Source organism: Podarcis tiliguerta, assembly GCF_965153285.1.
Source record: "Podarcis tiliguerta genome assembly, chromosome: 1".
NCBI classification, from domain to species: Eukaryota; Metazoa; Chordata; class Lepidosauria; order Squamata; family Lacertidae; genus Podarcis; species Podarcis tiliguerta.
The window spans coordinates 56,261,280-56,288,833 of record NC_139534.1 but is presented as its reverse complement, the minus strand read 5'-3'; the positions used below and the strand labels follow the sequence as shown (position 1 = coordinate 56,288,833).

General features: G+C 49.2%; 2 protein-coding genes across 3 annotated transcripts; both read right to left on the bottom strand.

Moving 5' to 3' along the window:
* Positions 1-919: 919 nt before the first annotated feature.
* Positions 920-17,244, bottom strand: ZP1 (zona pellucida glycoprotein 1). The gene is made up of 13 exons (XM_083454601.1): positions 16,169-17,244; positions 14,121-14,236; positions 11,840-12,931; positions 8,788-10,345; positions 8,093-8,236; positions 5,332-5,516; positions 5,146-5,243; positions 4,367-4,494; positions 4,087-4,276; positions 3,842-3,992; positions 3,129-3,213; positions 2,261-2,383; positions 920-1,085 (listed from the first exon to the last, which is right to left on the bottom strand). Exons 1-13 carry the CDS (start codon positions 16,353-16,355, stop codon positions 964-966), a joined length of 4,179 nt encoding a protein of 1,392 aa, XP_083310727.1. The 5' UTR covers positions 16,356-17,244; the 3' UTR covers positions 920-963.
* Positions 17,245-21,813: 4,569 nt separating this feature from the next.
* LOC310666021 (acyl-coenzyme A amino acid N-acyltransferase 1-like) lies at positions 21,814-27,222 on the bottom strand. Of its 2 annotated transcripts, XM_083416494.1 has the most exons (4): positions 26,989-27,222; positions 25,592-26,063; positions 24,568-24,770; positions 21,814-23,558 (listed from the first exon to the last, which is right to left on the bottom strand). In XM_083416494.1, exons 2-4 carry the CDS (start codon positions 26,052-26,054, stop codon positions 22,962-22,964), a joined length of 1,263 nt encoding a protein of 420 aa, XP_083272620.1. In that variant the 5' UTR covers positions 26,055-26,063; positions 26,989-27,222; the 3' UTR covers positions 21,814-22,961. The 2 variants fall into 2 exon arrangements, with proteins under 2 accessions (XP_083272620.1, XP_083272619.1); XM_083416493.1 differs by lacking the exon at positions 26,989-27,222 and having other exon boundaries at positions 25,592-26,239.
* Between the last annotated feature and the right edge of the window lie 332 nt (positions 27,223-27,554).

Below are 27,554 nucleotides of genomic sequence, written 5' to 3'. Positions count from 1 at the left end.
AAGCAGTACTGTGGACCAGTTGTGTTTTATCTTTGGTTGTCACCTATAAGCTTTTCTCTATGTAAGTAATCCATGCAGTGGAGAATAACTTTCAGGGCTACACTACAATTCAACTTCTTGGGAGTAAGCCCTTTGAAACAAGTGGGACTTCTATGTATCTTCAGTATACACTGATCAACATGCATGGAATGCACCATTACCCTCAATTGTTGATATTAGTCTACATAAGAAGAGGGCTGCTAGATTAGACCAATGTCCCATCTAGTCCAGCATCCTGTTCACAGTGGCCAACCAGGTACTTGTATGAAACCCTCAAGCAGGATCGGTGTGGAAATGGTTTTTTTATTTCATGTTCTGGATTTGTTCTAGATATTTACTCATGCTTTTATTTAAATCCATTCTGTGGAGAGGCATTTTTGTTTCCTCTTGCAGCAGAACGGAGGAACTGGGAATAACAGTTCTACAGATCCAAATATCTACCATGATAGGCACCATTAAGAACACAAAATACAGTGGTACCTCGGGTTACATACGCTTCAGGTTACAGACTCCGCTAACCCAGAAATAGTACCTCGGGTTAAGAACATTGCTTCAGGATGAGAACAGAAATCATGCTCTGGTGGCGCAACAGCAGCTGGAGGCCCCATTAGCTAAAGTGGTGCTTCAGGTTAAGAACAGTTTCAGGTCAAGAACAGACCTCCGGAACGAATTAAGTACTTAACCGAAGGTACCACTGTATTGTATTTCCAGGCTTACAAGCACAAGAAGGGGTCATATGAAACACTGTCACCAGGGATGGTTCCACTAAAATTATGTAGGTGATGGGGAGGAAAGTGGAGATGCCTTTAACTTGTCAGCAAAGAGACGGCATAGCTGGTCATTGAAGCAACTGGTATGTCAGAAGAATTACTGGAAGCAATGAAAGTTTACAACTCTTTAATTCTATGCATTTTCCCATCAGTACTAGAGTTTTGTCACTCTGCTTCTCTTTTTCCAGAGTACGATCACAACAACAAACAAGATTACACCTACTAACGGCAGTGCTACCAAGCATATCAGGGCCAGATCTCCACTGGAGCTCATGTCTGTGGAAAAGAAAAGAGGCTTGCACTTATTTTGCAAGATTTATGTACAACTTAAGTGGTTTCCATAAAGTGGTATAGATAATTTTAAAATAGCAATTGAAACTCTAAAAACAGTAAAAATAAAACCAGTAGATTTTAAAAACATACATGATAAAATTACAAGTTCTGTGTAGGCTTGCTCAAACAAAAACATTTTTACCAGACATCATAAGCAGTACAGTGAAGGGTCGGCCCAATATCAATAGGCAGTAAGCACTAGAGAACAGAACATAGAAAGCTGCCATCCACAAAGACCGACCATTGGTCCACCCAACTCCGTATTGTCTACATTGACTGGCTGCAGCTCTCCAGGGTTTCAGGCAGGGATGCTCTCCCAACCCTACCTGGAGATACTAGGGTTTGAACCCAGAACCTTCTGCATGCAAACAAGCTCTGCTTCTGAGCTAGGTCCTTCCCCAGCAAGTACTGCTACATGGAAAAATGCCATGCCAAGTGCAGAATGAACACTATGGGGCACTTGTAAGGGTGATAGTTACAGATCAAAGCTGGCACATTTGGGGTATGGCAGTCCTTTGCACCTCCTGAAAACACATTTGTGCCATCCATGACTTACCAAGCCAAGGACCCATGGTATGTTTCAATGGGGTCAAAGCTAGTAGTGTACACTCTGAATAAAACTGCATCTGTGAGACATAGTTTATTATGTGCATGTTCTCAAGAGCTGCAGTGGTCAGGGTAGGGTGCTCACCTGAGCCCGTTGCTGCAGCTTGTCAGGAGAAACCATGCTGACAACAAATGGTGTGAGTGTACTTTGCTATTGCCCCATGCCCCCCTGATAAGCCATGGTGACACTAGTGATGGGAGGGCAGATAAATGCCACGTGCCCTGCCGAGCAGTACTCCTCACGAGCTAAAAAGTTGTGATATTGTTAGGAGGACATTGGTAGTCAGGTTTATGACTTGTGACACCCCCCCTCCCCCCAATTTTTAGTTGGTTGCTTCAGGCATAAATCCATACAGAGTTTGTATCTTACAAAGGACTATATATATAAGATGACTGAAATTTAGTGTTGATGGCAAAACTATGTTAATACCTGTTCAAAAATATACAGCATTTTCATCAGTTCAACTCACTCACTGGTCCCATGAATTATTGCAGTTCCAACCACCTATTACCTTTCTTCCATTTGACTTGTTTATCAAGAGTCTGGCTGCTTTCTTGAAAGATCACACCTCCATAAGTGCTTACTAGGTCCAAGGATTCTGTCCCATTGCCTGTCTTCAAAAACCGACGACTTCCTAAAAAGGGAGTTGGAGAAAGAAAGCGGGTATAAACTCTACCAGGCCACCTTATGCCATATACAATTTTGAAGGTAAGAAGGAAAAGGAGTACAGCATGGATCATATTGTTAGAGCTGGAAGCCTGCAGGAGGACTATGCCCTAGAAACCCTTTTATACACCCAATGACTAGAGACAGGTACAACCCTTTACAAAACAAGTATTTGAATTCTGAATGCTTTACCCCAGTAAAGAACCATAGCCAGACCCCTACACATCAGGACTGAAGCTTTATTTGGTGGGAGGGGGTGTTGCTGAGCCCCAGCATCACATATCAGCAGGCCAGCACTGCTAAGTGGGAAGATTCTGCAGAGATGGATCTTCATTTGAGGTTAGGAGTCAGAGCACCTGGTTGTTGGAGTGTCCTTGTATATGGACTGTTAGAATTGGTGGTATGTGCCAGCAGCCTAGTTTCAAGGTTTGCGAAGAGAGGCAATATGCTGTTAAAAATAGCACATAAGAGCCACTTGAACAGGGAGTGTGTTTACCAGGTACCTGTTCATTCATACTTTGTCTCTAGTTGCAGCCCATCAGCTCTTAGTGCTCTGCATTATGCCCCCAGTTCCAAGTACAGTACCAAGATCTATTTTTGTTTATTAGTCATGGGCAGTAAGTGCCATTTGTGCATGCTGGAAATACTGGTGGCAGCCTATCTGGATTCAAATAAACCTTTTACGGTACGACAGCAAAGCCATTTGGACTTACTTGCAGCCACTGGCATTTGACACGTGTTCCTGCAGGGCTGCAGGTGAGAGGGGTGGCAAACAGACAGACTGCAGAAGAGGTACACCTAGGAAAGACATTGCATGAGATAAGCTTGCTAGCAGAGGAGTCAACCCAAGTCTTCCAAGATATTATAATAAAATCCTCATGGACGTAAACATTTACAAAGTACATTATCTCCTTACAGTTAAGGCATAATTCTAAATGTGCATTAATGGGAGTGGGATGGGGAATCTCTGGCACACAGACCTAATCTTTAAGCTTGCCAAGCCTCCTAGTTTTGCCCCACTGCCATGCCCACCTGCCGCTCACCTGACAAGTGAGGGACATGTAAAACATGCTGCAAAGGAACATTAAGAGTGTTCTCCTGACGGATCCTTTGCCAGTATGGCTTGCATTCAAGTAGAATTAAATTCAGCACCATTTCAATTTGGCACCTAATGCAAGCCATGCCGCCTAGGGTCAGATCCACTCAGGGACTCTTGACTGCAGCTTACAGAGGGATCAGATATTTGCCCAGAGCAAGATAGCTTGCATTTTGAGATAAATTTAAACAGCTGAATTCAGCATTCATCCTACTTCTGCTCATGTGCCACAGAGCACCTGACTGAAGCTCATGGACCACTTAAGGTCTGCAGACCACAATTTCGGAGCTCTTACTCGAGCTCAGCTGCAGTAGGAATCCTGTCTCTTACCAATCCATCCAGCACCATATAATGGGCAGAATCCACAAATGTAAATGTAGCAATGGTGAAACGCTGGTAATGGTCTGGAAACTGCAGCTGAGATGTGGCAGGCCCCATAGGAACCATCTGGGTTCTGTAGTTATCGCCTTCAAATGGGCACCTAGGGAAAAGAGGCATTGCCATTTGAGCAGAGAACAGTAGGTGGCAATCCATAGAGAGAAACCAGCAGAATGCCTCCTTCCCACTTGACTCACCCATCTATCAGAATTGGCCACTGCAGCTTCTCAAGGGGGTTAGGGGTCGGAGTAGCCCAGCATTCATGCAGAACCAGAACCAAGGACGGGTCCATTCTCTGCAGGACGCGAACCTCCACATACACAGGGTCTCTCAGTATCTTCACCACAGGATAGTCTGCATCCGTATAGTAGGAGCTGTAACTGTAGTCTGGGTACAAGAGGCAAAGTGAAAGTTAGCACCTATATGGGACTTCAGAGTGAGCTCCGTTGGAACCAGAAGCTTTGGAAGCACACCTACCTGTAGCAATACGCAGTTCAAACCGGAGAGGCCCCATCTCGATAACCGGAGCAGGTGTGGGAGGAAAGAAGACCTCAACCTGAACTGGCAAGAAGTCAGTGGCATTGTAGATGCAGCGAGTATTGAGGCTGCATATGGAAGACAGGACAGCGGAATGATGCATAGTCTTGCCATGTTCAGTAGCCTTGTCACATATCTGAAGTTCTCAAAAGGTTCTTACGTTTTCCTGGCCACTTAGGCAGCACATCTTTTTTGATGCATATATCCCTGTTAACACCTCTTTCAAACAATACTGGATGTGACTTAAATTACCGTCTTCCAAAAGCACTGTTGGTTGAAACCACACTTTTAAAAAACCACAACTTTCCTCCACATGTCTCATTTTTGAAGCAAGATTACTCACTTGAGCACCTGAGTGATTGTGCTTATGCACCTGAAAAGTAGTTTGCAACCAACAGCTGTTACCCTACTGGAAAATCCAAATTACAGTCATACCTTGGAACCCGAACGTCTGATGCAGCTTCTGATTGGCTGCAGGAGCTTCCTGCAGCCAATGGGAAGCCACGCCTTGGTTTCCAAACATTTTGGAAGTCGAATGGACTTCAAGAACAGATTCTGTTTGACTTCAACAGATACCACTGTACTTCAGAAGACTGCTATTCAAGCTAAGCAGTGCTAGGAACAGTAGGCCTGCCCCGATTAGGACCAGTATGACGCCTCTTAGACATAGTATAGAGAGCAACCACCACCTCAGTAATGTGTGGGAGAGATCAACTTACATGAAGGTGCTGTCCCGGGTAATAAAACCATCTGGCCCCCTTAAGATTTCAACGCCTGAAACCAATTGGTTTTCATATATCAGTCTGCCACCAGTCATCTAGGAAGGAACAGAAGCACATGTATAATTCTTTTTATCAAGCTTCAAGGTCCAGATGAAGGGACACTTGCCTAAGATGAGTCCTCACCTGAATCGTCGTACCACAGTGTGTGAGAGGGAAGTGGAAGACCAAGAAAGACTCCGTTTTCCTGACAGGATCACATCCTCCTTGGGCATAGGACAGTTTGACACTGTCAAGGACGATGGGGTAGTCCAACATATCCCTGGAGACAACCAGAATGAAGTGGCCATCTCGAAGGCATTGAACAGTGACTGCAAAGCACAAGCACAACACAAGAGTCACAAGCTGGAATTTGCCATCTTTTGCAGAACCTGAAACACTTACGTTTCAAAAGAAATATGAGTTTTCTGTCTTCTCCTTGCACAAATCTGGGGCAGGCTGTATTCGGATTGAGGGGAGGACTTCATTTTTCAGCTGCCCTAAAATGTCAGGAGACAAGTCCTCTATTTGCTGCTAAGTCACACAATTCCTATTAGGAAATGCTCACAGGTGTTGGTTTCTCCATATGAATCAATATACAATTGACACTGCCAGTAGAGGAAGAATTGGTTTCCTGGGACAGAGAGAGCCCTAACCGTGACAGCTCTCGATACTGTGAACCTGCAGCATGAGCCCAGGTTCACAGGTTGCACTATAGCCATATTAAGCTGTCCACTGAATTGCAACATCACATTTCTCCAGACGATGGACATGCAATGGTACACAATTTGTTTTCAGAATTTTATACCTTCAGACATCGCTTTATACACCAGCTTGTTAAAGTTATACACACAGCAGTGTTACAATTGCACCATTGCCCACTGAAAAATAAAAATAAAATTGGTCCTTCAAGAAAAAAAACAAAACCAGCAGGTACAGGAGACAAGAAAGGGGAAAGAACAATAAAAATATTCTTCAAATCCCTTCCCTCAGGATATGGTCTTCACATCCTGCCATGCCTATGTGTGGAAGGTACTGTTTTATGTTTTTCTGAGATGGACGATGGCTTTCTGTGTTTGGGAGGCAAGAGGAGGGGTAGAATCTGGAATTTGGAGGCAACTCTCCTTCTGTCTATCTGGCTGCTTTTGGCCCTGGTGAGATGCTCCTCAGAGGGTTGGTGGTTCTCTGGTGGGGTAACCACACACAATTTTTGAAAATGTGGTTTTGGCAAAATGGGTAAAAACCCCCACATGCTGTTCAATTAAAAAAAACCAACCCCACATATTTTGGCCACTGTGAAACATGCTTAAATGTTTGTTTGGTAGAGGTCTGTTGTTGCACAATTTCACAGACAAAATATTTCAAAATATCTGCATGCATGCCCCAAATGACCTGAGATTTCTAGAGCTTCCAGGGAATGAATGAATCTTTATTTGCATCAGCCACCAGCCATAGCAATAAAACACACAATACCATATACAAAGAGAGCAGGAAGTAGAAACAGAGGGAACCCCATCCCACAGCACAAATGAATCCCTTCAAGCAGAGTTTAGAACCCTGAAGAGCCTGGAACGGGAAGGTAACTCAAAGTAACCCCAGCTAGCATGGTATAGAAGCTGTTTCTACCCCACTTAATAAGGACCAATTTAGATGTTCTTATTGTGCAGTCATGATGATTTACACTCGTGATGCTACTGGAGCAGTCACATGCAGCCCAGCTTTCAATACTATTTATGCCAAACAAAAATGTTGGGGGAGGGGGGCAGTCATACTGCTTCATTTGCAATCATTGCATGTCCTGTAAATTCCTGCTGAAATCCCAGGTCTCTCTTCATACCATAAATGTTATGAGTTTTGTTGTTGCTTTATAGGCCCCTTCAGACAGCAATAATGTGGTAGCGTCAGGGAAGCACCACAAAGCAACATGAAACCATCACTAGTGCACTACTATTGTGTCAAGAACATGTTACAAAATACACCCCTAATAAAACACTAGCCTGAAGGAGCCTTTAAGCAGTACTATACAGTGGTACCTCTGGATGCGAACGGGATCCGTTCCGGAGCCCCATTCGCATCCAGAAGCGAACGCAACCCGCGTCCACGGGTAGCGATTTGCCGCTTCCGCGCATGATGTCATTTTGACTGCATGCGCGAGCGGCGAAACCCAGAAGTAACGCGCTCCGTTACTTCCGGGTTGCCGCAGCACACAACCTGAAAATACTTATCCCGAAGCTACTTCAACCCGAGGTATGACTGTATAGTATCCTGGTTCGTGATGCTTTGAACTGTGCTGGATACATATTCATCCTGCTAGCCTCTGGATTCTCAGCAGTAGCCAGCACAGGACAGAATCCCAGTGTGGCTTTAAGTGTCAGGTGTATTGAACTCAGCATGGCTGGGAGTTCACCTGTAGGAGTTTTTAAACCATGACTCGGGGGGGGGGAGTAGTTAGAGCGCTTTGCTCCTCCCCCCAGCCAACCTGCTGTGCTACCTGGAGCTACGCCATGATTTCGCTTAGCATTACATTTAAATGCAGGCTCATGGTTTCTCTTGATCAGAGAAGACACAAGCTGTAGCCAAGGTTTGTTCCTGGCTTGCTGCCTGTGGGTTGGGGCAAACCATGAGATCTGGTTCAGATGCAATGCTAAGCCAAAAGCCATGATTCAGTAGCAGCAGAACAACTGGGGAAGGAGGGAATTGGCTGCATTTTTTTACTGTGAACAACTGCTTATACATCCATGCTTAGCCATTGTTTGGTTTGGCATTATATGCAAACCGGGCTATTTCCTTAGTACAAGCAATAAGTCCCCTTGGTAAATGAATCATTATCATGGTTGCCAGCCTAATTTACCACCAGCACACCAGGCAATTAGCAGGAAACTAAAAGAAGAAGTATTTTGGCCTTTACCTGTGTTGCCATAGTAACATGGAGTAGTTTGGTCCCTCTCATCATAACAGCATCCAGTCTGGTAACATTCAGCTTGTCCTAGTGAACCTGCACAGGCAATCTTTCCAGATGAAACCTGGCACTGCTCCTGGGTTAGAGGAGAACCTGGGAGGGCAAGAAAAGAGCTACAGTGTTATCTGGAGCATGATAAAGTATGCCCTATTAGGACTGGCTTGCATGCCACGTTAAGCCAGATTTTAAAATAAGCAATGGCTTGATGTGAATGAGTAGTGGGTCGGTCCCTGCAATGAACAAGTGGGAAGCCAAGAACAAATATTTTTTGTGTCCAATGAATCATTAAAGGAAGTAGAATGCTCTTTTTTAAAGGAACTAAAGGTCTCTCCTAGAATCTTATCAGATATTCAGAGGCAGAAATAGATCACATTCTTCATATACTTGAATCCATGCTTCATCCTTGCCCTGTGGTATAAATATAATACAGCTTCCCTGACACTCCATATGCAGAATTAGTATGCAACACTAAATCAAGAAAGTCGATGATCAATCAATAGTCTGAACTTTATGCAGAACAACTATTACTGTATTCATACAATACCCATCAGTATTATTTACTTAGTTCAGAATGCTTCTGTTTTACTTAACAGCACAGATCACAGAGTTGTGCTTAATGATAACATCGCAAAATGATCACATACCTATACTGTAGAGGCCAGAAGGGTGCATGAGGCCAGGATACAGAGGAAGCACTGGTTGCACAAGGCCGGGCTGTGGCTGAGGCAGCGGGCGCACTTGGCCAGGCTGAGGCAGCGGGAGCACTTGGCCGGGCTGAGGCTGAGGCAGTGGGCGCACTTGGCCAGGCTGAGGCTGAGGCAGCGGGAGCACTTGACCGGGCTGAGGCTGAGGCAGTGGGCGCACTTGGCCAGGCTGAGGCTGAGGCAGCGGGTGCACTTGGCCAGGCTGAGGCTGAGGCAGCGGGTGCACTTGGCCGGGCTGAGGCTGAGGCAGTGGGCGCACTTGGCCAGGCTGAGGCTGAGGCAGCGGGCGTACTTGGCCGGGCTGAGGCTGAGGCAGCGGGCGCACTAGGCCGGGCTGAGGCTGAGGTTGAGGCAGCGGGTGCACTTGGCCAGGCTGAGGCTGAGGCAGCGGGTGAACTTGGCCGGGCTGAGGCTGAGGCAGCGGGAGCACTTGACCGGGCTGAGGCTGAGGCAGCGGGCGTACTTGGCCGGGCTGAGGCTGAGGCAGCGGGCGTACTTGGCTGGGCTGAGGCTGAGGCAGCGGGTGAACATGGCCGGGCTGAGGCTGAGGCAGCGGGTGCACTTGGCCGGGCTGAGGCTGAGGGCGCACTAGGCCGGGCTGAGGCTGAGGTTGAAGCAGCGGGCGCACTTGGCCGGGCTGAGGCTGAGGGCGCACTAGGCCGGGCTGAGGCTGAGGTTGAGGCAGCGGGCGCACTTGGCCGGGCTGAGGCTGAGGGCGCACTAGGCCGGGCTGAGGCTGAGGTTGAGGCAGCGGGCGCACTTGGCCGGGCTGAGGCTGAGGGCGCACTAGGCCGGGCTGAGGCTGAGGTTGAGGCAGCGGGCGCACTTGGCCGGGCTGAGGCTGAGGTTGAGGCAGCGGGCGCACTTGGCCGGGGTGAGGCTGTGGGTGCACTTGGCCAGGCTGCGGCTGAGGCCACGGGTGCACTTGGCCAGGCTGAGGCTGAGGCAGTGGGCGCACTTGGCCGGGCTGAGGCTGTGGCTGAGGCAGCGGGCGCACTAGGCCAGGCTGAGGCTGAGGCAGTGGGTGCACTTGGCTGGGCTGAGGCTGAGGCAGCGGGCGCACCAGGCCGGGCTGAGGCTGAGGCAGCGGGTGCACTTGGCCAGGCTGAGGCAGTGGGCCCACCTGACCAGGCTGAGGCCATGGGCGCACTTGACCAGGCTGCGGCTGTACTTCGCCAGGTTGAGGCTGAGGCCATGGGTGCACTTGGCCAGGCTGTGGCTGAGGCTGAGGCAGCGGGTGCACTTGGCCAGGCTGAGGCTGAGGCAGCGGGCGCACTAGGCCGGGTTGAGGCTGAGGCAGTGGGTGCACTTGGCCGGGCTGAGGCAGCGGGTGCACTAGGCCGGGCTGAGGCTGAGGCAACGGGCGCACTAGGCCGGGCTGAGGCTGAGGCAGCGGGTGCACTTGGCCGGGCTGAGGCTGGGGCTGTGGGCGCACTATGCCAGGCTGGGGCTCTGGGCGTATTAGGCCAGGCACTGGACGCTCTTGGCCAGGCTGAGGCTGAGGCAGTGGGCGCACTTGGCCGGGCTGAGGCTGAGGCAGTGGGCGCACTTGGCCAGGCTGAGGCTGAGGGCGCACTAGGCCGGGCTGAGGCTGAGGCAGCGGGTGCACTTGGCCGGGCTGAGGCTGAGGCAGTGGGCGCACTTGGCCAGGCTGAGGCAGTGGGCGCACTTGGCCAGGCTGAGGCTGAGGCAGCGGGTGCACTTGGCCGGGCTGAGGCTGAGGCAGCGGGCGCACTTGGCCGGGCTGAGGCTGAGGGCGCACTAGGCCGGGCTGAGGCTGAGGTTGAGGCAGTGGGTGCACTTGGCCGGGCTGAGGCTGAGGCAGCGGGTGCACTTGGCCGGGCTGAGGCTGAGGCAGCGGGTGCACTTGGCCGGGCTGAGGCTGAGGCAGCGGGCGCACTTGGCCGGGCTGAGGCTGAGGGCGCACTAGGCCGGGCTGAGGCTGAGGTTGAGGCAGTGGGTGCACTTGGCCGGGCTGAGGCTGAGGCAGCGGGTGCACTTGGCCGGGCTGAGGCTGAGGCAGCGGGTGCACTTGGCCGGGCTGAGGCTGAGGGCGCACTTGGCCGGGTTGAGGCTGAGGCTGAGGCAGCGGGTGCACTTGGCCGGGCTGAGGCTGAGGCTGAGGCAGCGGGTGCACTTGGCCGGGCTGAGGCTGAGGCTGAGGCAGCGGGTGAACTTGGCCGGGCTGAGGCTGAGGTTGAGGAAGTGGGTGCACTTGGCCAGGCTGAGGCTGAGGCTGAGGCTGAGGCAGCGGGTGAACTTGGCCGGGCTGAGGCTGAGGTTGAGGAAGTGGGTGCACTAGGCCGGGCTGAGGCTGAGGCTGAGGCTGAGGCAGCGGGCGCACTAGGCCGGGCTGAGGCTGAGGCTGAGGCAGCGGGTGCACTTGGCCGGGCTGAGGCTGAGGCAGCGGGTGCACTAGGCCGGGCTGAGGCTGAGGCTGAGGCAGCGGGCGCACTTGGCCAGGCTGAGGCTGAGGCAGTGGGCGCACTAGGCCGGGCTGAGGCTGAGGCTGAGGCAGCGGGTGCACTTGGCCAGGCTGAGGCTGAGGAAGCGGGTGCACTTGGCCGGGCTGAGGCTGAGGCAGTGGGCGTACTTGGCCGGGCTGAGGCTGAGGTTGAGGCAGCGGGCGCACTAGGCCGGGCTGAGGCTGAGGCTGAGGCAGCGGGTGCACTTGGCCGGGCTGAGGCTGAGGCAGCGGGCGCACTTGGCCGGGCTGAGGCTGAGGCAGCGGGTGCACTAGGCCGGGCTGAGGCTGAGGCTGAGGCAGCGGGCGCACTTGGCCAGGCTGAGGCTGAGGCAGTGGGCGCACTAGGCCGGGCTGAGGCTGAGGCTGAGGCTGAGGCAGCGGGTGCACTTGGCCAGGCTGAGGCTGAGGAAGCGGTTGCACTTGGCCGGGCTGAGGCTGAGGCAGTGGGCGCACTTGGCCGGGCTGAGGCTGAGGCAGTGGGCGCACTTGGCCGGGCTGAGGCTGAGGCTGAGGCAGTGGGCGCACTAGGCCGGGCTGAGGCTGAGGCAGCGGGTGCACTTGGCCAGGCTGAGGCAGTGGGCGCACCAGGCCGGGCTGAGGCTGAGGTTGAGGCAGCGGGCGCACTAGGCCGGGGTGAGGCTGAGGTATTGGGTGCACTTGGCCCGGCTGAGGTAGCGGGCGCACTTGGCCGGGCTGAGGCTGAGGCAGCGGGCGCACTTCGCCGGGCTGAGGCAATGGGCGCACTTCGCCGGGCTGAGGCTGTGGCCATGGGTGCACTTGGCCAGGCTGCGGCTTAGGCTGAGGCATTGGGAGCACTAGGCCGGGCTGAGGCTGAGGAAATGGGCGCACTTGGCCGGGCTGAGGCTGAGGCAGCGGGCGCACTTGGCCGGGCTGAGGTTGAGGCAGCGGGCGTACTTGGCCAGGCTGAGGATGAGGCAGTGGGTGCACCTGGCCGGGCTGCGGCTGAGGCCGTGGGCGCACTAGACCAGGCTGAGGCTGTACTTTGCCGGGCTGAGGCTGAGGCAGTGGGCGCACTTGGCCGGGCTGAGGCCACGGGTGCACTATGCCAGGCTGGGGCTCTGGGCTTATCAGGCCAGGCACTGGTCCCTCTTGGCCAGGCTGAGGCTGGGGCTGTGGGCGCACTATGCCAGGCTGGGGCTCTGGCCGTATTAGGCCAGGCACTGGACGCTCTTGGCCAGGCTGAGGCTGGGGCTGAGGCCACGGGTGCACTATGCCAGGCTGGGGCTCTGGGCGTATTAGGCCAGGCACTGGACGCTCTTGGCCAGGCTGAGGCTGGGGCTGAGGCCACGGGTGCACTATGCCAGGCTGGGGCTCTGGGCGTATCAGGCCAGGCACTGTATGCTCTAAGCCAGGCTGGGGCTGAGGTTGTGGGCGCACCTGGCTGGGCCAAGACTGAGGCAGTGGGAACTCTAGGCCAGGCTGGGAATGAGGCAGAGGGCGCACCACGCCAGGCTGGGGCTGAGGCACATGACGCATGTTGTCCTCTGGGACATATTCTTGTGGCTTGGGGCATATTATGTTGACATCATGGGAGACAACAACTCTTCTGTTGCTTGCTAGTTCCTCTATCCGGACTTTCAAGTTATTGCTGTTATCCTGCAAGATGCATTGAACCAGAATGTTATAGAGTAGTTGCAAGTTTCTGTCACATTGATGAGTCAGGACGGATATAGAATACTGAGGTTTTAGAGTCAAATACCAATGTACCTGTTACAAGGCATTATCATAGTCTGGCTATGACATATGAATCTTGTTTTGATAGTAAATTTAAATTTATTTGGCCGAATACTGACTAAGCTAGTGGACTGGATTGCTAGGTACCAGGTGAGAAGCATCCTCCTAAAACATCTAAAAGCTCATCTTAAATGTCTATACAACAGAGCTAATTTTCCTGACAGAGGATTTCTGCTGCAGTAGTTGGCCAAAATCTTGGGCAGGATACAACTAAGTGGTATGCATGGCATGAGGTCCAATTACTCAACAGGACTTTTCCTGCTCTCCTCCCCCTCGTGGACCTTGTTCCCCTTGGGCTTCACTGAGTTCTACACCCTGGTTTTAGGCTGTTCAGTTCTCTACTGCACACGTTGCTATACTTTGGAAGACAATTCTACCCTTTCTAATACTTGGACTTTCTGCATAGCCAGCTATTTGCAAAATCACTAAAGCAAAAATCAGAAGTGACCAGGGAACCTGGGGAACCTGTGCCTCCCAAATGTTGCTAGATTCTAGAGGTAGCTATAAATGTAAAAACTAAACCCAGCCAGCATGTCTGATGGAAATTGGCAGTCAGGTAACAGTCTCCCTACCCTCAAGTTAGGCCTATTACCTGCCTTACAACAAGGTTTCCTGAAATTATGTGCTTAGAAGAGTGGGCGACTTAAATCCTTGCACAATCAAGAAGTTGATGGGCTGACCCTGGGCCAATCACTCCCTCTCAACCTAAAGTAGCTCACAGGACTGTTGGAAGAACAGAAGGAGCTGGGAAAATCAGCAGCCCCTTTCACATGTGAAGGGGACTCATACAGAACAGGGCTACTTCTCTGCCTTTGGAGTCCATCTGCCCAAGCTGAATATCTGCAAGCAAAAGCTTACATTGCTCTTTTCCCAAGTCCTAGAACCCTAAACATGCTCTCAGAAAGGCTGCATATACAATTCCCCTGAGGTCTTAAGGGCACAATCCAGATGTCCATATAAAATTATATTGTGCTATTCAGAATGACAATGTTGGCCATGCAGTATAGGGTTTCCAGGGAAGCCTGCAACACAAAATCCAGAAGAGCCTCACCTTATTTAGTACGTGACAGCCATCGTAGCCGGCAGAGAAAGCAATAGCCCCATTAGATGTGATCCAGTGGCGGCAGATTGAGCAATTCGAAACTTCAAAGGCTACCCCAAACTCATCTGTTGATGAGAGGTTAATGCATTAGCCACCAAGAGATGCAACAGCTCAAGAAAACTTATTTGCATTGGTTGAGACTTCTAAAGCTCTTCAGATGTGTGTCCCTTATTATCAGTTAGTGCCTGAACCACATAGAAAGAGTGTGAACTTTTCACTTGCTTTGAAATCCAATAATAAGGCCAATTCAAGAGCTATGCCTCCAACAACAGGTGCTAGACCAGGCACCCCCAAACTCAGCCCTCCAGCTGTTTTGGGACTACGACTCCCACCATCCCTAGCTAACAGAACCAGTGGTCAGGGATGATGGCAATTGTAGTCCCAAAACATATGGAGGGCAATTTTTGGGGTGCTTGTGCTAGACCAACATGCTCATTATTGCTGCAATTATTTGAGTGAGTAGTCCCCATAAGACCAAGGAAAAACGTTTTACAACAGTCACTTAATATGCCTGTTAACTTGAGAGGGGGCTCTACTGGAATCCATATGTGCCAACAATTGTAGGCTTAATCAGATGCCAGACTAAGGCCACATTCACACCATACATTTAAAGCAGAATCATACTGCTTCCCATCCTCCAAAGAATACTAGGAACTGTAATTAAGCGTCCTGAGAGTTGCTTGGAGACCCTTCCAGAGCTACAGTTCACAGAGTAGTTGATCAATCCCTCTTCACAGAGAACTCTGGAAATTTTAACTCTGAGGGGACTAGGGGGTACCTTAACAACTCTACATGCCCTTAAACTACAGCTCCCAGGATTCTTTGGGGGAAGAAGCCATGGCTGTTTAAAGTGGCATGCTGCTGCTTTAAATGGGAAGTGCAGATAGAGCCTAAATTATACTGTTAAGTCTCCTAATTTTTTTAACAAGTAGAACAATTGTCTTAAAACAAGCTTTTTAATAAAGCCTAGTTTGGGGAGAATGTTTGCACTTCTTTGAGTTTCTATTCTCACCACCACGCCCTCAAAGCCTTGGCTCTAGACACACGTACAGGAACTGCAACTCTCCCCGTGGCCTCCCCAGTTTCACAGCTTTGAGCATTTTCTTCAACTAAACCTTCTCATTCTAGATATAGATATCCAAAACCATGAAGAGAAAAGCTGCCATTGCCACAAAGCTGTCGCAACCTACCACAAAGGAGGTGGCTGGCAAGGAGCATCACTCCCATCACAAGGAGTGTGGGGTATTCTGAAGTGCTCCACTGAAGCAACACAGCTTTAAATACAGCTAAGCAAGGCAGCTGCTGCAGCATTTAAAGAAAATAGTACTGTGGGATTTAATGGGAGCTAAAAGCCTGCAGCTTCTATAGCTTGCCAGAAATCTTTTTTCTTGGTCATTTAGAGATGACCAGAATAAGAGGGCAACTACATACCTCTGCTTCCCTGTGACCTCTCCTTTGAGAGGTTACTGAATCCCCTCTCCCTGGCCAGGACTAACAAAGAACACACAGACCTGCTGTTTGGCATCCACCTTCCAAAGAACCATTCTGCCATAGGTAAGCATAAAAGCAGGGCTCCTACCACTCCAACCTTTTAAGACCCAGAGATACATTTGAGAAGCCAAGGAACTGTTGTGAGCGCCACAAAAATATGCCCATTTCACAGAGGAAAGACTGGCAACGCTGGAGAAACTCTCCCCAAAGTGGAAGACACCTACACACACCTCAAAACAAATCAAACAAAAATGCAGGCAGCCATTCCACCAAATAACCTTTCCAAACCCTCACAATGAAGACATAATAAAAAATAAATTGAGAGCGGCAGGAAACTTGGCAGACACCAAGGGAGGCACAGTGGGACCCCACTGAGGAGCCCAGATAACGTTTCAAGAAGTTGCCCTATATTTCATGCCCCAACAAACACACACAACTGACCCACCCCCTTCTTTCTAACAGACCAGTCTTATTATTTCTTCAAGAGGAAAGAGAGCCTTCCTTACCCACAACTTTAAAGCGGACATCTCGGCCTGGGCTAGGAAACACAAGGAGCTGCATGCTGTACTCCCCACAGTTGTAATGATATGGGGAGGGTAAGGAGCCCACCCTCCAAACGTCACCTTGCCCTTGGCACAGCCCCAGAATCACCAAGATTGCTAACCCCCCCAAATCTCTGTAGCCCCAGTCCATGGCTGCAGCAACCAACGAAAAACAGAAGCAGAGCCCTGGCAGCCCCTCCCCATAGAAGGAAAGCTGGTAAAGACGCTGGCATTATATAGGGTCAGTGGAGGTGGGCTGGCTGAAGTAAGAACTCATCAGGGAGCAGAGACTGCACCTGGGGATCCACCCGCAGGGAATTAATAGGGGACCGGGTCAAAAGTGCAAAACCCGGCCAAAAGAGAAAACGCCTCTGCTCTCCCAATAGTAATCTCACTTCCACTTGCTATGAATGGACACGAGGCAGCAGAAATCGAGAAAGACTTCTTCTTCCACTTTTTTTTTTTTTTTGGTCACATTTGTACCCCACTCTTCATCCAAAAAAGCTCCCAGGCAAGCCTTCATACAATCAAAACAAGACAGTCCCTATACGCCGGCTTGCAAGCCCCACCCCCTCCAAAAAAAAAAAAAAAAACACCTCCCCAAAAGAAAACGCGACATGCAAAGTGAAGGAGACAAGGAGGGTTCAAGTCCTATGAACACTTATGTACTTGGGACTCAATCGATCTCACTGAATTTAATGGGCCCTATATCAAGAGTTCCCAGGTGATAGCTGCCCTTTCCTAATTTTCCATCCACCTGATTGCCCTTCTGTTTTTATCTTTTGCCCCTTGTTCTTCCTTCACCTCTATCCTTATGCTTCACTCTTCTTTTTGAGATTTCATCCTTGCCCTTCCTGGCAGGGCTCTTGTGTCTTTAAGGGATGTGGGAATGGGGAAGCAGGAGATTTACCTATACCCCTCCCCCCCAAACCCCCCCACACATTGGTTAAAGCTTCTTCTGTTGCACCCCTTACTGTTACCCAGCAGATAAAGACAATGGAACCCTGATGTGAAAATAGGTTCGCCAAACCAATTTTATTCTGAGATTCCCCACCATTTTACACTTCTCCACAGAATGTGGTTTATAATAGGTTTTCGAGTGAAGCTTGGTACTGTCATCAAATGTGCTGAGTCTGCTGTGTTTTCTGATTGTTTGAGATGTCCTCCTTTCATTCATTCATGTTGTAGTGTGAGTTTCCATTAACTGATAGTCCTTGTTTTGCCTTTGGGGACATTCCTGGAGCCAGTGATGGGCCTCTGCTATGGAAGTGGCACGACAGAAGGCAGGGATGTTGTCTGGTCCTTAAAACACTTAGGGCAGAGTCTCACAACACAAATCTGAACAATATTGGCATATACTAATTTATATGTACAGAGGCAGATTTAGACTGGTTTTCAGAGCCTCTCTATAACCAACATAATTTTTAAAAGTTTTAATAAAAATGTGGTGTGTGCGAAATGTGAAGCCCCCTGAACCGCTCCCTAACAATACCCTGGCATTAATTAAACTCTTTTAATTATTCACATTTTCATAGAATTGTAGAGGTGGAAGGGATCCTGAGGGTCATCTAGCCCAACCACCTGCAATGCAAGAATCTCGGCTAAAGCATCCATGACAGATGGCCTCCAACTTCTGCTTTAAAACCTCTCTACCAGTCTTGTCCTTTAAAGGCAATGCCAGTGCATACTGAGACAGAATACTGATCACCATTAAAATGTGTTTGTGTTTATCATCATCATCGATAAATAAAACATTGTGCTTGGGAAAAGGTTGCATATCTGCTTACAACACCAAGATCAAACATACTGGGGTCAGGCTGTGAGACTTTGAACTGAGTAGTAACAGTTAGAAATTCTCTTGGAAGAAGGTGCTGCAGAAATAAAATCCTTTCTAATATGTACCATCTTATTAGGAGCACATTTTCAGTTCATCTTTTTTCTCCCTTTTCATTTCAGTAACAAGAGTAGCAGCGGACATTCTATGATGGTATGCAATCGTTCATCACACAATTTCACGTTAAAAAGAGCAACCTCTCCATATTTCTGCAAAGCTATCAAGGATCTGGGTTGGAAATATACTGTTCTGGTCCTCCAGGGTTATGCTAGTTTTGCACAAAGACACTTCCCAAAGTCAATTAAAGGGTCAGCACATGAAAGTGTGTGCTTAACAGGGAATTCAGGGCAGTTTGGTGGCACATTTATGGAAGCTCGCGTTGTCCAGAGTCAAGGGTACTTCCCAACTGTGGCTTTTAGGGCTCCTTCACCCATTATTACTCTTCCTCTGTAAGCGACATGAGAATATACAATTGACACTTTGTGGGAGAGATTATAGTGCTTTCTGTGTGCATGTACATCAGGCTGTGCTCTAGCTGTGATATAGGATGCAATCAGGGCTTTTTCCCCAGATGGAACTCACCAGAACTCGGTTCCAGCACCTCTCAGACATGCCCCATTGCCATTCTAAGAGAACAAGGGAGGTGTTCATGGTGAGTTCCAGCACCTCTTTTTCTAGAAAAGTAGCACTGGATGCAATCATTATTTTAGTGATTATTTCTTTGATAAAGACCACAGTTCCACAAAACAAAACTGTCATAATGATTGTCTTTTATTTGAAAAACAAATTTGGAAGGGAGCAGGTGGCGCTGTGCTCTAAACCACTGAGCCTCTTGGGTTCGCCAATTGGAAGGTCGGTGGTTCAAATCCCTGCAACAGAGTGAGCTCCCATTGCTCTGTCCCAGCTCCTGCCAACCTAGCAGTTTGAAAGCACACCAGTGCAAGTAGATAAATAGATACCGCTGTAGCAGGAAGGTAAATGGTGTTTTCGTGCGCTCTGTTGCACCAGAAGTGGTTTAGTCATGCTGGCCACATGACCGGGCTGCTGTGGAAGGAAGGTAAACAGTGTTTTCGTGCACTGTGTTGCACCAGAAGCGATTTAGTCATGCTGGCCACATGACCCGGGCAGCTATCTGTGGACAAATGCTGGCTCCCTCGGCCTGAAAGCGAGATGAGCACTGCACCCCATAGTTGCCTTTTAATTGACTTAACCGGCCAGGGGTCCTTTACCTTTTAACCCTTTAGCTGAATGTTTCAAATACGTCAGCACCAAGTCCTTTTGATCATAAGAAAAGCTAGCAAACAGCATTGCTGCTGCAAAAGTCATCTCCCTGGGGGCATCTAGTGGACAAAAAAGGGAAATGCTAACCCTCAGTTAAATGCCTGATACTTCTGATATGACTGGGGATGAAAACTCTTTAAAGTACAAATTAAAGCAGTAGTTGCTAGGCAACAACTATTAATAGTACAAACCTATGTGTGTAAGTCCCACTAAATTCAATGGGACTGAGATTCTGGTAAACAGGATTAGGACTGCAACCTGGGTGTCACAGAATCAAAGAACTGAAGATTTGGAAGGGACCCTGAGGGTCATCTAGTCCAACCCCCTGCAATGCAAAACAGCATCCATATAATGGTACCAAAATGACAGCCCTGCTGCCCCATTTAATCTGCAGAAAAGATAAGGTGGAGGCTGAGGAGAAAACCTGTTGCCAATGACTTGCTTGCATTTTAAACAGAAGAATGTCATCATTATGGGTGCTTTTAGTGTGGGACTTAATCATGCATATTCTCACTCTTTGATTTGTTTTCTCTTTATCCACCATACAGTATTGTCTTTCCTATATCCCATAATTCACTGACACACTTCAGCAGCACCTCTCTGCATTCCATCTTTACTTTTTCCAGTTGCTTGCCTAAAATTCTAGTCATCCCTGGGGGAAGCCATTTGTTTATACGTCTTTGAAAAGGCTGTGCAATCTCTGCAAATTGAATTAAATCTGAAAATGTTATGCCTTCAGAGTAGGAACCCTGCATCTTATTAAGACTGAAGCATAATTCATCACTGTTCCATCAGAATCAAATTCTCTTGCATCCTTGTTCATCACTGGCATGCTAATCACCCACACTGGGAATATTTTGTAGCTGCACATGGCAAAATTGGCACATGTACAGTCAAAGCATTTGACTGTGCACACAAAATGTATACGCTTGTGACTTCGGACTTAGAGAGGCTGCATGTTGTTATGAATATGAATAGGATCACCAAAGGTGGAATGTTAAAAAATGGGGTGTTGCTCTTTGCCACTCACTAGAGGAGGAGGGTTTCATAGGGTTTGTTTATCCTTGTTCTTCCTTTATCTACTATAGTTCACCTTAAGGCTCCATGTAATTAACAGTCTAGTCTTGGTAGCCTGCAGCAGATATTTGCACATAGATGGCAGCAGTTCATTGTACAGTGCCAACACATGCAAACAGTAGCGACTCTTTGCCAAGTCTTTTTCGCTACTGCCTTGGCCGTTTGTCCCTCCTCCTTGTGTGAAACAAGTAGCCACAGATTTGTTCTGGCTTCTGAAAATTATCAGGCTTTTCTGGTATTGCTAAGCTCCTAAAAATGGTCAGAAATGGTTCTACTGAGCAAGGCTGAGCTGGAAATCATTTTTGGGTGGATTGACTGAAACAAGTAGTGCTTAATTGGGAAGAGAATTTGCCAAAGCCTTGGTAGATACTTTTTTTTTTATTCAGCAGAGGTGACCCGTCTTTCTGAACCAGTGGGCACAATTGGAATTTAGAGAAAGTGCTATAGGCACCAGTTACAAAAATGCAAGCAAATCTCCATTTCCCATCAATGGCGAGGAGAGTGGAAAGGTACCTACATCAGCCACTACCATGCTTGCAGAGAGAGAGAGAGAGAGAGAGAGAGAGAGAGAGAGAGAAGGAAGGTCTTTGAACCTGACCTCTGTTCTGAACATCCGGGCATCCAATGAAATATGCACATGTTTAAGGGTGTGTGTGTTTAAGGTAGGGGAAGATGAGTCTGTGCAAACAATCTCTTGCACCCTGTTGATTTTTGAGGGGATATTTACTGAGGCATTATGTAATTTTGATTTTTTTATTATTAAAGATTTTCTTGATTTGCAAAAGTGTTTGCAACATCTCTCTCTCGTATTTCCCCCCAGGTAACATTTTTACAAATCATTTTCATTTGTTGAGACATTAGGAAGAAAAGGGGGAAAGAGGTGGAGGGGGGAGAGATGGGTGGGGTTGGGGTCAGGTGGTGATGTTTCTATTTTACTTACTATATGTAGGGTTTGATGCCAGCGTTGCTTGTGCAGGTTCTTTGTTGTTTGCTTGTGTTCCTTTGGTGGTGAGAGAGGTTGGGGTTGGCCTAGGGTGTGGTTGTTCATTTGTGGTTGGCTGTGGTGGTCTTTGTTTTCATGTGTGAGTGAGGTGGGTGGGTGTTTTGGATCAGGTTAGCCATACTGATTTGTATGCTGTTGGTGGATTTTTGTTGTTGTCTTGTTGGGCTGTGTATGTGATAAAGGAGAGCCATACCGGGGTGAAGGTGTCTTCTTCTATTTGTCCCCGTGTCAGTTTCAGCTTGTTGCTTAATTTTTCTAGTAGGGCTGTATCCCCAACAGAAAGGACTCTGGTTTTTTTGGGGAAAACAATTTTAAACATTTTTTTCCAATTCATTCTAAATGATTTCCCAATACTAGTACAGAAATTATTTACGTAATTTCAGTGGTTTAAGAAAAACACTGTAATTCTTTTAATTTTAAGAGGTGTCTTCAGGTGCTGTCATATAACTCAGGGCATGATCTGTGATCCAAATCCAGATGTTCACATTCTACAAAAACAGAAGTATGTATGCAAATGCAGAGACACACTTCAGACAGAAAGAGAAACCTCAGCTTGCTGGTTTCTTTGTACATCACAATTTTGAGGAGGCTGCCACAATGGTAAGCATGACAAATGGTTTTTCTGTTACTAACACCTTAGTTGTAGCTAAAGAAACCTGTCAGTTATGCTAGTGTGCCCACATACAGGCCTAGGGACCAATCAAAACCCATGATCTACTTAGCTGTCCAATTCAGCCAGCTTCTTATAGTTAGGATTGCTTTGCATGGCTCCATATATTCTCCATGGACCATCTTGGGTGTTACAAGCAGCAGAGGGGGCCCTTTTGGTAGTTTCACTGCCCTCAGAAGTTTGGGGAGTGGCAGCGCTACTTGGACCGATTGCCCACCTGCCAATCACCTAACAAAACTTCAAACAAAATAGTCTGGAGTGCGCTCCCAGTTCTTCCTTCCTTTGCAGAGGTAGCTTAGTTTGAAACTATGCTTGCAGAAGAAAAATGATTCTCCCCACCCTTTGCAGCCCAGCTTGAATTCAAGACAGGGATGCGAAGGAAGATTTGGGAGCACACTGTTAAGTGCTGTGCCCATTGTTCCTTTGTAGTCAAAAGTGAGTGCTTTTTTTGAATCTGGTGCCTTTTCCTGTCACCTTGATCTTGTCAATCACCTTTTGTGTTTTGTAGTTGTGGTTTATTTTATTTCTAATGTGCTAGCTTTGCAGAGCTTGAAATGTCCCTTTCACCCAAGTGCTTAAGATCAGACAGAACGGGGGGGGGGGGGGGGTATTGTCCCCATTTGACAGATGAGCAAGTGTAGCAAAGGGGCCCCAATCACCCCCCCCCCCAAAGAAGCGTGAGACAGGCAAAAGGACTGGATGCAGTTCGCAGAGGCCTCTAACACTGTCATAGGCTTCTGACCACACAATTGTCTTTCTGTTGAGTGCTCTCAAAATACCATGTCACAGGGATATTCTCACTCCGACGGTCTTCTGTGTGTGGGCTGATTCATTGGATCAAGTCTGGAGAACTAGAATACGTCACCTGAGCTGGCTTTCCTTCCTTCCGCTATTAGAAATTGCTCTTTCCAACCGGGCCAAGATGAAGCTCGAGGAATTTCTGGATCTCCTTCCAGGAGTGCTCTTGGGCTTTGGCGTGCAGTTCCACTTCACCTCCCCATTGGTTAGGCAAGAGAGTACTCCGGAAAGCAGAGCAGTAGCAAAGCGGGGAACCGGGGGGTTCTAGGAGGTGCCCAGCCCCCGGATACGACAGCAAAGCACAGTTCCTTTTCCCATGCTGCTTTGCTCTGGCTATGGCCGCCTCAGCAAATAACTTGCTGTTTAGGCTTTGGTCGCTTTCTGACACCACAAAGAGCACGGGCCCTTGGGCCTTCTCTAGAGGGATGGCAGAGGAGTGATGTCTTTCATCCAAAGGATCTTCCATGACGTGGTAAGAGGACATTGTCCCTATTTCAGTGATGAGAACCTTCTCAACAGCATAAGGGATGGCAGGGATATAGACGTCACGAAAGCGAAGTGGTGCGCCTCTCATACCTGTGGCACCATTGATGCACACAGCCGCCACAATCTGGTCTAAGAAGGTAATCATGGCCAGTGCGATTTCCGATCCTTTGGACAGACCAACGACTCCAAGGCCTGGGCCTCTGACCTGGCGGGGGGAGGAGGGAGGGAACCACACATAGCTATTTCATCAACGGCATGAGAGGCAGATGCAAGTAGAGTTTTGCAAGAAGGAAGGCTATAAATGGGTTTGTTCAGAAGGAAGAGTGATTCTACACATGGTGCAAGGTGAGTTAGTAGACTGAGATGGCCGAATGCTGGATCGTACATCAGACTGCATGTAACCCTTTCTAACTGGCTCCTTCTGCACTAGGGCCCTTTCACACAGCATTGAATATAGTGGAATATTATCTAGTGGTGCCCTTCCTTACAGCCAAGCTCTTTCTAAACGGTTTATACACAACTGAGTCCTGCTCAGCAGAGATCTCCTGCCAGGCTAATGAGCAGCTTTCTCTCTGCAGCTCCTTCCCCTTGTATGTATTGCTTCCTCTTCAGCAGGGCTGGGGAATTAGCGATGAATTACCCCTTCAATCTAACCTGAGCTCCAGCTCACGTCCTACCTGATCATTGGCTGATGGGAGACTGAGTCTGGTAACAAGCTGGAGGACCACAGGTGTCCCACCTCTGCCATACAGAGTCAGATTCTGCTCCCCACAAAATGTGTGTGTGCACTGTCTTAGGCGTGTCCGTTTTTAGCCAGATCAATTCCATACAAAGACAAAATGATGCTTGGGAGATAATACTGTATTGTACAAAACCTGGGAGCTACCTAGTGATGCCTGTGTTAGTCTAGCTTTGTCTGATCAAGTGCATATCACTATATATTCCAGAACCCTGTTTGGTGCCACTTTGACAGTGCATTCCTTGTGGGGATCCAGGCTTCTCCTGCACCCTCGTGGGCCAGTTTTGACAGGTGGGTGGGACCACACACCTACAAGTCACTTAACATGTTATGATGTCAGATGATTGAGAGGTGGCTCGCCCGTCAAAGTTGGCCTGCCAGGAGTTCCTCACTCCTGATCTATTTTAATCTCTATTGTCCCACTACAGAATGCCCTTGTAACGAGATAGAAGAAAATATACCCTCTCAGACACACCTTGGGATGTTTTAAGAGTAGTGTGGATGCTTCCTCAAAATATTCCAGGTCCACTTCTTCCAGGGTCTGTGGGAGGTCATCATAGCCAAAGAAAGCCAGAGCTAGAACAGCAAAGCCTTTATTGGCCAGTAGGACGGCTCGAAACTCAATGAGACCTCCAGACCCACCAAATAGGTCAATCACCCCTGGAAACGGCCCAGGCCCTGCAGAGAGTCCAAGAAAAAGGGAGAGCAACTATGAGTGAAGCTATTTGTAATTGTCTGGAATAAGAACCTCCCTCCCTGCCTGCCTGCCTGCCTTTGGAGGTCTCTGAGACCATGCAGGGTGGGGTGGAGGAAGGGGGTGACCTTGGAGAGGACAATAAAAGCAACCTGGGCATGTGAGCAATGTGTGTCCCACAACGAGGGAAGAGAAGGACTGCATGATTGTAGAGAAGGTTCAGAAACAAATGGGAAAGTTGCATACAGATGTGTGGGAAGAAGGAAAATGAAGTGAAGAGGTAAAGGAGGGGGGGGGGAACTTCTCTTTATTCTTATAACCCAGAATGTATAATAGGACTCTCTCATCCAGGTACCGATGAAGCCCCAGCCCACATAGGTTCATCTATGCATTAAGTGCTCACAGACCATCTACTGAGCCCACTAGGCCACAGCAGGCCCACTGATGGGGTGGTGTGAAGCATCTGCCTCACCCTGCCTGCCCCACTGCTGGTGGAATGCCCCCCTGTCGCTAGTGAGAGGGAGGCATTATGGCATGTGGTGTTGCTGTTTATCTTCTCTGCCCCTGAGGCAGGAAAGACGAAGTGCAATGCCTTGAGGAATGTGCCGGCTCTCGCAGGGTTTGGCAGGTGGTGGTGGGGATGTTCTGACAACAGCGGAAGTGGGGTGGGATGCAGCAGCGAGGGTAGCCCATTCCCATTTCACCACAAGTTGTGAAACAGGGGTGGGCTGGCACTGCGCTAGGCCATTCCTCATTGTAGTGAATCACCCGGGAGGGGAGAGAAAGCACAAATCAGTTTTCTTACCTGGTGGCAAGAAAAGGGCGCCCCGAACTTTGCCTTCTTTGACCTGGACACGTTCCACTCCATGGGCTGCGTACCATCTCTCCACAGTGCAAGTGGCCAGTGGCACATCGTTGGGTGAAGGAACTAATACCACAGAGCCAAAGAGGCTGACCTGGACGCGGAAAGGGCTGCCTGTCACGTTGCGTTTCATCAGCCTGCGGAACTTTTTCTCTGGCTTCAGGGAGGAGAAGAGGCCCATCGGCCAGACACCTACATAGTCCCCACCTAGAGCAGCCGCTTGCTTCACGTCCACCTCCCCAGACAGATTTGCCCGGAAGTGGGCTCTGGATTGAAACTTCTCTCCTATGTCATCTGTAAGCAATGCATGCAGGGTTACCAGCTGGGAAGGGTCCAGGCCAGAGGCGCGAATCCACACGGGTGAGTCGGCTAGTGAGCTTTTTGGGGTGACAGTGAGGCAGGCCATGGCAGCAACCTGAGGAAAGTGAATCAGTGACATTTCCAGTAAGTTTGGGAACTGTAAGAACGAATGGAGGAGGTGCTCAGCTTCCCTACTTCCCCTAGGACAATTCTTGCCCTTAAACTCTGATTGAAGCTCTCTCCTTTATATCCCGCCTTTCCTCTTTTACACACACACACACTTTAATCCTCTGAACTTGGTGAGGTAGGTTGGGATGAGCGTTAGCAACTGGCTGAAGATAATTCAGAAATCTTTATGGCTGAGGAGAAAATTAAAACTCCATTCTGTCCTAGTTCAAGGTTGGTAGTCGACCAAGTTTTACATGTGTGTTGCAACACATGAGTGCATTGTCAGCAACGGTGTGCGGGTGTGTCGTTCAAACGCTCCCCACACTCCTCCTGCGGCTGGTAAAGGGTGCAGGCAGTCCACTGGGTTGCTAGTAAAACTGAATTACCGTGCTGCAAAATGATGCATGTCTAAAAAGTGTGTCGCCAACATGAAAAGTTTGGAAAGTTCTGTTTTACACAGAGCAGGCCCACTGAAATTAATTGACATCACTAAGTTAGCTTGATTAATTTCAGTGCATCTACTTTGAGTAAAACTCAGCTGACACAGGCTTTTAACCAAGTTCTTTTTTTCCTTGGAGCTGAAACTCCATGCACCGAACGGCTTGCTCACTTGCGCGCTGCAAGAAGCCCGCCTGCCTGCGCACGCTTGCAATCGAAGCTGCACTTGGAAGCGGGGCCTTCGCTTCCGGCTACCGCTGTGGCCGTGCTGGCTGCGGCTGATGGGAGCTGCAGAACAACCCCGGCTGGAAGGTCGCCGCTTCCCGCTCCGCCCGCCCAAGGTTTGGGGGAGCGCGGCGAGCAGATCTTCCTTCCCCTCCAGGCGTCTGCAAATCCTCCCCGCGCGCCCGGGCGACGGTGGGTTCTGCACTCACCGCGACTTGACTGGCTGAGGACCCGGAGGAGTTGCAGCCGCCAGCTCCTCTCTCTCGGTGCTCCGCAGGCGCCCAGTACCTTGTCGGATCCTCGCCAGGGTAGTGCCTCCCCGGAAGGGCACGATCCCGTGGACGGGCGCCAAGCGGGGAGTTGCTCTGTCCCGCGCCACGTGACTTGGCGCGGCTCCCTCTGGAGCAAAAGGAGGGCAGATAAGGCGAGGCAAGTCGCTGCGAGAAGTGAAACCTCTTCCCACACCCGCGCTGCCTGGTGTTACTCAAGGAGAGGATTCAGGGCATTGGGGGTGGGTGGGGAGGTAGCTGCCCCTCCTCACCGCCAAATGAGCCGTCATCCCCTCATTTCCAGCTTTCATGGTCTTTGGCTCAAAAATGTGTAAAGTTATTTCCTTTCGTTTTCCAGATTGCTGTTTCTGTCATGGTATGCTACATCCCTGCATTGCAGGGGGTTGGACTAGATGACCCTGAAGGTCCCTTCCTACTCTGCAGTGATTCTGCATCTCATCTGATGGTTTCAGTCCCTCCCCTGGCCTTTGAGAGAACTCTAAGCA